The 13525-nt window shown below is 41.0% G+C and overlaps 1 protein-coding gene across 2 annotated transcripts in view; it reads left to right on the forward strand.

Annotated features, from left to right (window-relative positions):
- uvrag (UV radiation resistance associated gene) overlaps positions 1-13525 on the forward strand; it is an 86987-nt gene that overhangs the window by 20180 nt on the left and 53282 nt on the right. For both annotated transcript variants that reach the window (XR_008322799.1, XM_053331422.1), the window contains exons 9-12: positions 6950-7034; positions 9939-10026; positions 10339-10399; positions 12929-13094. Coding sequence is in view for 1 of the 2 variants with exons in the window: in XM_053331422.1 (XP_053187397.1) it covers positions 6950-7034; positions 9939-10026; positions 10339-10399; positions 12929-13094 (400 nt within the window). In the remaining variant the exon portion in view is untranslated. The remainder of the gene's footprint in view (positions 1-6949; positions 7035-9938; positions 10027-10338; positions 10400-12928; positions 13095-13525) is intronic.

The raw sequence follows: 13525 nt of genomic DNA on the forward strand, positions 1-13525 counted from the left end.
GTATAGAGGCCATTCCTGTGGCTTATGCAGTCTGTGCCAGGCCACTAAAGCAACAGTGTTAGTGCAGTGGTGTCACTGAGTTAACCCTGTGAAGCCCGCATCTATGGCCCCTGGTGTCTTAGAGCCGAGGAGCGTTAAACTGCTGCCTCTTACTGTTCATAGGGAAATAAAAGCCTTATAGAAAGGCAGTGTTGTGAAGCTTGAGTTGGCACACATGCATGAATTCAAACACATATTCAAGTGTACACAGGTGTACTTGCTCTTAAATAATATATGGATTATGATTGCATGAACCCGCAAGTTGTTATATGGTAATTTCAGGGGCTGTAACACATGAACTCAGTTTTTCTCTCTCTCAACTTTAGTTACCTCTGTTTCCATTTCGGTTTTGCTTTTCTCATGCTTGTGGAAATCCAGATATAATAGTCGGAACAGAAAAGCTTACGATTGAGGTGTACTGCAACATACACCTATAGCAGTATACAGAGAGTCTATTGAGGCGCTCTACTATCATCAGCACTGGTGTTTGAATTAAAAGCAGGCCAGGTGCTCTCTGTAGGAACCTTGAGTCTTGAAAGATCAGCTTGGTGGTGTTTGGCTGCAGGGCACAGCACCTCACTGAACTGCTAACCTCAGGTGAGGATTGCTAATAATGACCGCGAAGTCTGCACATGCACACACACACACACTAACACACAGAGAAAGACAGCACTAAGAAGGTTTGACAGAGAAGTTTCCTTTGTGCTGCAATCCTAAAAAATGGTCGTTAATCCTCTGCCTCTTTACCTGTCACCACTCCGTCTACAGCCAAAAGAACTGGCTGCTCTCCCTCTCTGCATCTCATTCATGGCTGTTTTCCAGACTGGACAGGTGCTTATTAAGAAACAGAAAGGAAAAAAAAAAACTCTTCAGCTGGTTAAAGAGGGGAGAAAAAGGTATTTTAGGATAAATTGAAACGCTGCAGCCGAATGGGGCGATGCTGAAAATCTTGTTGTTTTTTCCCAGACTCATAACTCAAAAGCCAAAAACCATATGCTGTCGAGCTCTGCTGTGCTCCCAAAGCTTGTTGTTTAACTCTTCCAATCAGCCCGCACTTATTCATTTGTTTCCCAATCGGAAAAAACCCTGCATTAATTACGGACAGGATACTCTCGGAGACGGGTGTTTATAGTATTTCATACGGCAGCTGATTTTGCGTGTGATTATATTTAGATTGGCACCGCAACATGTTTGTCTCATCTGATCCCATCCTTCATTTCTGGAGGCCCACGCGATTTTATCAAGCCGAGCTTAAATTTCATATCAAAACGCACCTCTGGAGAATCCATTGGCTTGTCTGTTAAAACACACACAGCCTTAAAGAAGCAAAATTAGCCTGAGTCGGCAGTACATGTCACTAATCAGACAAGCTAACAGCTAAGAACAGATGATTTATATTCCCTTTTAATGTCAATATTGATTCAATTAGAGGCAAGTGTTTAATTTGTTCAATTCTCACACATTCCACGTCTTATTAGACACAGGGTTCGTTCTGAGGTTTTATTGACAGTTTAACAATATGTGTAAGTACATTGCAATGCGGTATATCCCCAGAGGGCATCCCATATGGACTGTTAACCTTCCATTCCTCGTCACACTTTAGGATCTCATCTGAACCTGGCCGTGTGGTCTTCCCATCTCTCACACAGTCACATGGCCCATTAGCAAATAAATCTCATCAACCTCTTATTCCCAGGAAACCAGCCTCTCTCCAAACAAGTGGCTCAGAAAACCCAAACACACGCTCCGGCAGAGGCTCGGCAGGTGCGTGGGTTCCAGATGAAGACAAGATGAAAGTGTGGCGTCTGCTTTTTTTTCTATTAGGATGTTGCAGTGGACTTGCCTATGCCTGTTCTGCATACCCTGTGTGTCCCTCTTTTGCCATCCTGGCCAGCGTTAGCATAATAAGCGCTGTAAAACATCAGCAGCCGGTATCATCCTGACGACAGGTTAACGACTAGCTGTTCAATGCCTGCTGATTTACAGTAATGGCAGTGAAATCATAGCAGCAGTGTAGAGTTGTTTTTCACTCCCGCTGCAAAATGCGCGCAGTCCTATGCACATTTTTCACACAATCCATAACAGATGACATATTAGCACCATTTTTTTCCTATCTTTTTTGCAGATGTGAATTTAAAATAAAAGGCTTTTCTGTCTTTTCTCTCCCTCCTTAGAATTAATGGGTTTGCTTTTGATGGGGTCACACTCTTGTCACAATTTCCTCCTGTCTAATTTCCCTTCTTTCCACCTTGAGCAGACGACATAAATCAGCATCCTGAACGGCGTTTATTGTACTTAGTAACGGTAGTTATTCTCACGCTCTGTAACACAGCCAGGGCTCCCGACCAATAAATGTCACTGGTTGAGTTTCTCGAGTGTAAAGGAGCAAAGTTTTTGTGAAAGTATAGTGTGTGTGGAGGTATTTGTCACCTCAGGAAAAAAGGTCTCATATTGAAGCTATCATCATTAGAGCTCCTTTACTAGCAGCTCAGCTTTACGCATTCACATCCTTCAGCTGGCTGCCATTTTGACTCCGGGTAAAGGTTGACAACGCTCTGCCTAATGACTCACTAGGTTGTCATTTTACCTCTTTCCTGCCTGTTCTGTTTACTCTGCTGACGTCCCACTCACAGCCAAACTTTTGCTTTCATTAAAGATTAAAGAGCAAACAAAGACTAGGTCTTTACAGTTGTATTCCACAACACAGCATTCAATATGGTCTCCTTAGCGTTTTCCTAATTATTAAATTCCCATAAAGCTTAGTTTATTCCTTTTATTGCGTTTCACAATGCTTTTTACTGCATCTCATTTCACTGATCGCTTTTATTTTCATCATTTTACACAGCTGCATCGACTGCTGCATGGATCAAATCTCACTAGATAATGATGTAACATATTAAGACTCAATGCTTTGTCATATACCGTAAGATCATTTACAGTTTATAATGTGTATCAGATCATAGGGGACTTTGAAAAATGATCCATGTGCCATTTCTCATGAACGCATTGCTGTGTAATTCATGACGATAACTGTTTCTCAATTGCTTTGATCATTTGTTTTTTGTTCAATTTGGCTCAAGAGTTTTTCCTGTAAACTGCACACTCAGTCACACATTACCCACCCAAAACGCCGCAGAGGGAGCATAAATGTGCTCGTAAAGAGCAGCTCAGTGGGGCCACAGACACTTTGTCAACAAACTTGCTCAAGATTTTCTACCTTTTGCAGCCCAGTCACATTTAAAATGTGTGTTTAAGCATTTAACTAGGACCTTTGGGCTTGTTTTAATCAAGTAATAGATTGCACACTTCTTATATTCTGTACCTCTTTCTATTTCTTGCTACCTGACAGATTTCCAAATTCTATAAATTTCATTTTTCTTAAATTTAGTGTTGTCAAACCAACTCAGATTTTAAATTCATTTTCTACTCTATCCAAGAGTTGTTCCAAGTTATCCTCACAGCAAATTAAATTTATCTCATCCGCAAATTTAAAAAAAAAAAAAATGTTCTGGGAAACCTCACATATTATTGAGGGAAGCAGGGAAGATGAGCAATGCAAAAATATCTCTATATAAAAGCAGCATCAGTTTTGTTCAAATGTACATTTTGTAGTTTTGTTGGTTTTATATCATTTGAAATGACATGTGCATTTTATTTTTTACCAAAAGTAAGACCAAATGCTCCTGTCAAATGGTGTAACCACAAAAGAATGATAAATATTAAATATTTGATCCACCTACAGTGTATTTAAGTGGACTTACAGTATATTAAATACTAAATATTTACTTTATTTAGTTTTATTGAGAATTTAGTGTTTTTAAGCAAGTTGAATTATTTGGTAGAAAGTTTTTATGGTTACACCACTTAGACATTTTTACCATAATCCTCTAATATATTCTCTCAAAATGGATTAAAAGCAGAAATTTGATGCTGGGTCCACAAAAAAAAGAATGTGTGCAAAGTATTTATATGTTTATTTTCACATTTTAACCCTTTTTAAATTTGACTAAACCACAGAGACACACAAAAAAAGTCATTGACCCATAAACAACAATGGTCCCACTCCTGAACCCTGGGGAACCCCACACTCAACCTTTAGCAGATTTGACATAATTCATTTGCACATATTGATTCCTGTTCTCTAGGAAACTTCTCTTTGGAAGTTTGGAAGTTTTATTAATAACAAGTCATGGGCAACTGTATCAAATCCTTTTTAGATGAAGGAACACCTCCACAGCATATTCTTTATTTTCCATAACAGTTGTTATCTTGTTCAATCTGTCTGGAAACAGCAGAAAGACAAGACAGTATTTCTTCTAAGTTTAAACCAGTCCAGCGTTCTTACACAGAGGTCACAAAAGGTCAGCAGAGCGGTTGTCCATTTTGCAGCTGGATTCTCTTCAGCACCACTGGAAGCTCAGCCAGCCACCTGCTGCCAGAGAGACCTTATGTTGTCTCATTATAAGAGTTATAGTGAAAGACTTGAGTGATTCATTGTCAGATCCTAATATTTCAAGCAGCAGCAGATGGGTTAGCATTAGAAAGACACTCCACATTTTGGATCCTCACCCCACCACTTACGTTTAACATGAAAGATAATGTCTCAACACACAAACACACAGAATGCAGCGTGAACACGGCCCCATGTAACTGTGGCAGTTTGCCTGTCTCTATCATGATACAAAATAGAACAGGTTAGAGGGATAAAAGGATGAAAAAGATGGATGGATAGAACAGATAGAACAGAGCTGGGCATTGCATGAAAGCAGTAGAGGCCCATGTCATCACTCACAGCAGACGGATAGGCTGTCTGATCTCTCTGTCTCCTCAGATAATCTGATGGAGATACTTCTGAGAACCTCTATTTTCTCCTCATCCCTCCGTCTTTCAAGGTTTCCACCCTCATAGTGCCAGTTTGAGCAGAATAACTGCGAGTGGAAGTTCTTGCGGTTAAAAAGCCAGTGATCCATCTTGTCACACATTTGATTGAATAATCTAATTGCTCAACATTTACTTTACTGCCAAGTGCTGTCATACCATTTGATTAAAGGTGGATCGCAGGCTCGCTTTGGGACTTGACCCGTCAAACTTCCAGAAATCGTGTGTGCTTTTCTTTGAATGCGTGACTCCCAGGACTTTAACACTGCATAGACATAGTGATGACAAGTAGACAATGATTAAAGAAGATAACTTTGGAATCCTCCTTGAAATGTGTTTGTTTCCTCTCATAGCTTCCTGATTGAAGTTTGGAGCTGTTACTCTCTGCTTTGCCTCACTGGTGAAGCATTTGTCATTGAGGGCTAGAGCATGAAAGTGTGGCTAAAACTTCACAGTATGGATCTTTCTCTGCCTTTTCTTTTAGCTGTAGCTAACCTCACAGATTAAGGACACAGGCACTTTTAAGAAGCAACAGGAAGTGTTATGTTTGCATTAATAGATTAAATTACAGATCCAGACACAAAGACTGAGAAAATACACGTTATTCTACATGTAGAGTTCCCTTTTTGTGTATGTTGATTAATGGATATTGGTCGAGACATTTAAGGAGAAACCAAAGAATCACAGAATACAGTATGTCGTAATTTATTTTTGCAGAACCGCATCAATTAATGAGTTGATTGGCAGACATTTAACTGGCGCATATTCTGATAATCAACTATTGTTTGATACTTTTCAAAAAGTTGTGTTGTAGATGTGCATTATTTTATTACTCAATTAATATGTCAACAATAGAGAGAATTTATAGTATTATCTTTGATGTTCTCCTCCTTACCTTCCTCCTCCTTCTCTTCTCTGGGATCGGCCAGTTAAGCCTAAATATATAGTCCTCAGCACCTGAAAATGATCCTTATCAGGGGACCCGGCCGCCTCTCGTGGCTCATCTGAATGTAATGAATCAGCGACCTGACACCAAGGTTCTCCAACGCGGCTGAACTCTTCATCTTGTCACAAAGAGTGAGGCCGGCCACCTCGGGGGGGAGAGACCTCATTACCAGTGTTTATCTTTACAGTCCGAGCATAAAGCATATGGGATTCTTGGCATGAGGCACTTTTTGCTTTGTGGCTCTGCTCCCTCTTCATCGCCACAGTCTGATACAATAGCTGCAGCTGTTGCACCTGATGGTCAGTTTCACAATGCTTTTTATCCCCTACTTGTGATGACAACTGTTGAGTGCTAAATTAGAGCAGCAGTCCAAAAGTTTAAATAATAATCAAAATGCACAGAGAATTATCCATCTGCTTCTTCTTTTTTTTCAGCTGTCGGCACAGACAGACTGAATAAACAAACGCTTCTTTGTGTTATTTGTATGTGGGGAACAAATGTAAGAGAAAAACACAGTATATATATATATATATATATATATATATATATATATATATATATACCGCTATATTTAGGTTTAGCTCAATCTGTATGGCGTCTATGTTAATTCACATGCAATGGTAAACCCCCGCCATGCATGACGATGTTGTATGAACACAGAATTAGAGAAATATTCAGTTCCAACCCTAAGTTACTTTACGGTAACACTAATAACACTTGAGTGATTGTAAGCTTGCCAATATTGCGGTTGCACAACTTCCACAAACTGTATCGCCACGGTCCCCCTTATCTGTCTGATTTTTATTTATTTGCCCAGCTCTGTATTTATGTAGTTTGACAAATCCTGTAATCTGCATGCGTATGTTGTTTGGTTTTATGCGGTGTCAAAAGGAAATGGTTTTCCTCCTGATCAAAAGAGCCGTTTGATCTCGCTCGAGTTTAACTGCGGTTGGCAGCCGACCAAACACGAGCCCACCTGGCTTGTGCTGCTCAGACATACTGTAGCAGAAGAGAAAACACACACCTGATAATTTACAGTTGTTTTTCTTTTTTCTCTCTCTCTCTCTTTCTTGTTGTCTCTGTCAGAGGAAGCCTTCTCCGCTCAGCACGAGAGTCTGAAGGAGGAGAAAGAATCTTTAACCAAACTGCAGAAGGAATGCACTGCCAAGAGGTATGTGTGAGCCTGTAATTATCTATTACTTTATTTTATTGCATAGAAAACACACAGTGCATCTTTTACCCATCATCCAGACATTACCCAGGCCTCGCTCGCTGATGTGACCCCCGTGCCGTTGCTCAATCACATTGGCTCGTGATGAGATTCCACCCCTGCGCCCCCTGCCCTCCCACCTTGCTTCAAAACAAGGGGATGTTTTCACGGCCGGCGCTGCCTATTTATGTGTTCTCAAACCCAGAGTTTGCACATTGTGCTTAAAACCCTATTGGCATGTGTTTGCCTTGGCCCACGGGGAGACGTGTGCGGTGGGTGCCGGCCCTGGATACAGCTTTGTTTGTCTGAGAAGTACCTGGCAGTCGCAAAGGGTAAACCGGAGCCCCAGGAAGGCCAGCAGGGGCCAAGAGAGCCAGCAAACAGGAAATTAACACCGACACTTGTACATCTGCCTAATATCCATTCCTTGGAAATATCTGTGTTGCTGATGTTTTTTCATGGAAATGTCTCTTTTTTTAAACTTTTAGCGAGGGAAAGGTTATGCTGAGCCTGCACACTTTCTCTCAGCGCTTCTCTCACACTGATGCTGAGTGGCACTAATCACAAAACTTGTATAGAGTTAAGTGTGCTTTTCGAAAACATAAAAGTACATCCCATCTATCATCTCTAGATTGCAATAACCTTCTTGAGATGTTTAGAACCGTCTTGCCTTCGGTCACAAGAGAGGATGTGCGATTTTGTTTATGTACTTGAGCTAAAGAGTTAAACATGCTCGTCTACTCTGGACGTAAGCCAACATGCACAGAAGTCGTTTAGAGACGTTTATGTGTCAGCTTGTATCAGATTTACATTATTTCTTCTACAATTCAAACACACCGCCTGACAAGAGTTGCAGCAATCAATCAGCTCTCTTGATACTGGAACCCTTTGCTGCATAGATATTTATTATAATAATAATAATAATAATGATGATGATGCATTTTATTTATAGGCATCTTTCAAAGCACTCAAGGACACCTTACAAACGTATAATAAAGGTGATATGGTTCATCTTCAAGAGAGCATAATGTCAGCTTAATATGTACATTAACACTTTATATACTTTCTTTTTGCACATACATTAAGAAGGATGGTGGAAGGAAGCATGAGTTTGTATGTTTTAGGATAAGGATTTGTGGAGGGCTTGCATTTTGGCTTAACCGTTCAGATAAGGCAAAGCCTGCCGGACAGATATGAGTGATTTGGGATCAAACAGCCATTACTCACTATCTGTCTCCTCTTTCACTCGTACGAAGCACTTCTACACTGGGAAGAAAGGGGAAATGATAAGAGACTGCTAACCACAGGCAAAGCTGAAAAGGAAATTCAAGTGAAATGTGAGGAGCGTAGATGGGCGAGCGCATCACATTCAATAAGCATTTTCCCTCCTGAAATCCCTTTTCATCTTGCACAAAATAATAGACTGTTACTCACACTGCACCACTCTGTTGTAGTTGTATAGGACACCCAAAGAGAGGCCATCAACCTCACACGCACTCTCACACACACACATAAATAATCATACATCATTCAAACAAAGCAGAGTATCAGTTGAGTTTTAAACATGTAAAGCCACAGAATGTTGCTGTGTAACTCGTATGCAGTTACAGAAACATCTGCACATAAATCCTAGAAGCGTCCCCTTCTATTTACTTCCTTTGCAAAACTTATTTCAAAAACAATATTAAATCACTGCAGAGATTTAATAAATGTTTCATAAACTAAGTAAGCACCTTTTACATGTTCCTGTTTTCTATATAAAGCTACCTTAACTCTCTGGTATTGCAGCAGTCTCAATTTTAAACTCACCACTTTAGTTCCTGATATTAAATTGCAGTTGGATGTGGACATTTGTTTTCTAGCAAACATCCAATTATGTGAGCAAAAAGAGTTGGATTGTAATACAGCACAAAGGGTATCTGCTGGTCATGACATTTCTGGAATATCATGCAATATATAACAACTATATAGGGTCGATTACACTAACATTAAGTGCAGATATTTAAAGTCCCTATATGTTAAATTCTAATGACTGTGGTGATCTTCTGTCTTTAATGGCAAACATAGAAAATATGTGCAATTTATATGTTTCTCCACCGAAGCCTGAAATAGTATTTTACCACTAGATTCACATATTCAATGCAATTTAGATAGATGATGGATGGCGAACCTGGTAAAAACTGCTAATTATCAACACATTGCCATTGTGAACATGTTAGCATGCTAATATTAGTATTTTACATCCAAGCACTGCTATGTATAAGTATAGCCTCACAGAGACTCCTACTCTTGTTATCTTTATCTTTATTATCTCACTGGTAAATGCGATGGTGCCCTGTACAAAAAAAAAAAAGGTTTTGCCACTCTAAAACACATTTTATAGGTCATAATCTCAGAGTGTTTTCTAGCCAGCTTTAGTAATGGGTAAAGCTGGGGTTGATGGACCCTGCACAAGTAATAAGTGGGCATGATTCACTGATGAGTCAGTGAGCTCTCATTTATACAAGACAAATGTAGACTGGGTTAATCTGCTCCTTAGACCAACATTAAAGTCCTATCACACATTATGCTGGATACATAAACTCCCCTCTCTATGTGTCATTAATCTTTCATAAACTTTCATTACCTTCATGCCTTACTCTCAGTCCCTGTGGAGCTAGCCTGGATGATTTCTACCGCTCATTAGCACTTCCTCCCATCTCTTCCTGCTACACTCCTTCTTCTCCAATCTTATCTGTGCTCTCTGTCTCTACTAGTCTTTCCATTGCCTTACTGCTCCCTGCGTCTGCCCACTCTTAACTGAAGCTTTTGTCTCCCTTTCCGGCCGCCATTGAGTCATCCTCGTGTCTGGTTTTGTCTCCCCAGAGAGCAGTTTCTGAAGTCCAACGCCCAGCTGACCTTCCGCTGTCGTCAGCTCCTCTCTGAGCTTTCCTACATCTACCCCATCGATGTGGTGAGTCCAACATAGCGGCACGCTGCTGCGTAACGCATTGCTCACAAGTGCTGCAAAGAATTATTTGGTTCCAAATAAATCTGAAATGTCAATTCCTCCAATGTATTAGGAGACAGTTCAAATTTTAAGTCCAAGCAGCTTTGCTCTAATATCAGTTACAATCACTGACTTTGCTAAAAACCTTTGGCAAAGGAACGAGATACTTCACAGGCTGACTCCATTTGACAGTAACTGAATGTTTTCTTCTCTGGCCTGTTTCTTGCTCTCTTGACTATTGTCTTTTAATATGAAGTCTGTTGTCTAAATCCACAGGCTAATCAGTCAGATTATGTCATCTGCGGAGTGAAGCTGCCAAACTCTGAAGACTTTCAAGGTAATTTATGATGTGCCTGCTTGTGTGTTTCAGGCAGAATAAGCTGTGGTACTGCACGCTTAACACATGTTTTGTCTTTATTTTCACATAAGGGGTTATCTGCAATTTTAGGGTTGATGACCTCGGTTTCATATGTATCAAAAACAGAATTATTAATGTTATCATTACACTAGAAGGTGACTTGGAATAAGGTATTACTGCGCTACGGTATAATAGTTTTTTAAATGCATAAATGAAAACTCCTTGAAGCCATACTCGATGGCCGGAGCAGAGAAGTCTGGCAGCTTCGTTGCTTTGCATTCTTCTGTGTTTTTCAAGACGCACAGCATTTCTGATCTCTCGTTGGCTGCCGCTAGAAGAAAAGTTGTTCATTCCTACCACAGTCGTACAGAGTCTTGTTACAAGATGCTTTTCTGTCTGGTTTCACCAACCCCAGCGCGATGCCGCCACAAAACCACACGCTTTAATATCAAAGACGCAGCATTTGGCAACACAATGTCAAAAATCAGTTTTGTCAGCAGGCAGTTCTAACCGCAGAGACCTTGTTATCGTGTTGGAGGAGGGAGGTTAGAGTAAGGGTCACGCCGTATGTGTTGTGATAAATTGGATTTTCCATCACAGCGAGGGGAAATTTGACGACTTCATGACCCTTTCGATCGCTCGGATGAGTGGATGAGTGGAGGGGCGGGACGGGGGGCGCTGGATTGAATGGGTAATGAATTGGTTAGCTTTGGTCTCCGACGCTCACGCCCAGAACACACCCGTCACTGTCCAGCACAACATTCTCCAGCCCTTCTTCCTCACAGTTGGTGAGACAGAGAGTCAATAACTCAAAAAAAAAATCCCCATCTCCTCCGCTCCCCCGCTGTCACACTCCACCTGTTCACATCTAGCAGTAGTGACAGCCAAGGACCGTTTGTGTTTGCAGCCATCACTTGTTCCATTAAGGCGGAGGCCTGTGTCTGCTTCTGTCTGCCGGTCCTGCGTAGCTGGACACGTAGCAGTGAGTAAACAACTGAGCATGCGTCGTGGAAGATAAAAAAGGGCTAACAAAGATCATCTTAGTGCATTTATTACTAACTGCACCCCCCCACCCCCCACCCCTCCTCGTATGCCCTCCCTCCTGGTCAGGCTTGTAGAAATGGTAGCCATTATTCACCCTCTAACATAACAGCTGTGCCCTCTCGCAAAGGCCACATAAACACACAGTATGCAGACTTCATGAACAGATAGTAGGAAGGAAGGGAAAGGAGAAGGATGCACTTTCCTCTCTTGACCCCTGCTCTCATTTTGCGTGAGGTCTGCCCCAGAGAGAGCCCGATCAAGTCCAGAACTGTCTGGATGTGTGTCGAAGTCAGTTTAAACAGACCCTACGGGGGTGGAGGATGTTCCACATTAGAGATCAGGGTCAGGGTTATTTGGAGTCCTAATCCCGCCGGGGGTCAAAGTGGAACGCTGCTTGCGCTGAGGCCCGTCAGTGTTTTTTATTTTTTTATTTAAGTAAGCTTTCTCTTGTCAGCTCAGTCTAACAAGGCATCAGCAGTCTCCTGTTGCACCCTAAGGTGTCTCTTATAGGTGCATGTCCTTCAGCTGACCTGATAGTCTTGTTATAGTGTGTAGCATCATCCAAAAGCATCAGGGGACAGGAAGCAGTTTATTCCAGGTGATGTATTTGCTATGAACAAAAAAAAAAAAAAAAAATGGAAAAAACAAAAAAGATATAAAACAGGCTGTCAGTATGAGCCAAACAGTCTAGCACTCACTATTGCCACAGTTTATTGCTTCAAAGCTTTAAGATAAAAACCACGGTGATTGTAAGCCTTTGCCTGGAGCTGCATCCCACCGCTGTTGGAGGAGAATGTGAAACCACTTAGCGTGTTGTCTTGAAACCATTTCTCGCACTTAAAGCGAGATGTTTTGCCGTTTCACTCCCCTGTCTCATATGTTGACAAAGGCATTCAGTTCTCAACACTATAAAACGTATTTAGGCTCAGAGGGGGGATTCTTCTACATGATGCTTTTGCTTACCAAGCACATATCTGAAAGAAATTGGGTATCCTGCTGCGGCCAAGTATCGTATACATATGTATGTGTATATATATAAAATACATATATATACATTTTGTATCGCTTTCAAAAATCACGTTCCCACATGAATGCAGGCGTTCTCCCTCCTGTGAATACTTGGTTACTAAGCTATCTTTGGCTGGATGTTTATACATTTTTGTTTGGATTCACAAGATGTGGACATGGTCTATGTAAACACCATCTATTTTTCCATGTAATGAAAGTACATTCCAAACAAAACAGACATACGCTTTGAAGTTTTTTGACATAATACAATACTGACTTTTTGGGGTGATTTAAAATACTGCCGTTTTGAATTTAATTTGCATTAGCTTTGGAGTGTTAACGTGGATCATCATAAAGCACACTGGTGGATTAACAAGTACAACATTTGCTTTCCACTTAACCGAAATCCATCTTCTTTTCTTTTTTTTTTGACTCCTCATCCTTTGTGTCCTGCAGCAAAGGATGATGGGAGCGTGGCAGTCGCCCTGGGTTACACCTCGCACCTGGTCCTGATGATCTCCTGCTTCCTGCAGATCCCCCTTAGGTATCCGGTGATCCACAAGGGTTCACGCTCCTCCATCAAGGACACCATCACTGACAGACTCACCGAGAAGGAGAGAGAGTAAGTAGGCTGAACGCACGACATGGAGATTGATGGTCTAATCTGAAAATATTTACTTTCATCACAAATGCTGACACACACACACACACACACACACACACACACGCACATTGGGCCAAATCTGTCTTCCTTCCTGTATGAAAAGTTGATTATTCTAAATTCAAACTTACTCCTTACTTGAAATTAAATCACTCTTTTTATTTTCTTTCTTTTTTCTGCTCAAAAATAGCTACTCAACAACAAATTTGCAGATGTCTTTTTTTCTGTTAAATGAATAATAACACATACTTTCTTCAGGCTGATGTTATGCTATAGCTCTCAGCCTTGTCTGGATTGTACGATTCGTTCCACTTTTGGAAAGTATTTGGATCACGTGTACTGAAGTTCAGACGAGGGCCTCTGTTTTCACGGCTTTGCACAGACTGCAGCGT

This window comes from Scomber japonicus, chromosome 13 (assembly GCF_027409825.1).
Source record: "Scomber japonicus isolate fScoJap1 chromosome 13, fScoJap1.pri, whole genome shotgun sequence".
Taxonomy (NCBI): domain Eukaryota; kingdom Metazoa; phylum Chordata; class Actinopteri; order Scombriformes; family Scombridae; genus Scomber; species Scomber japonicus.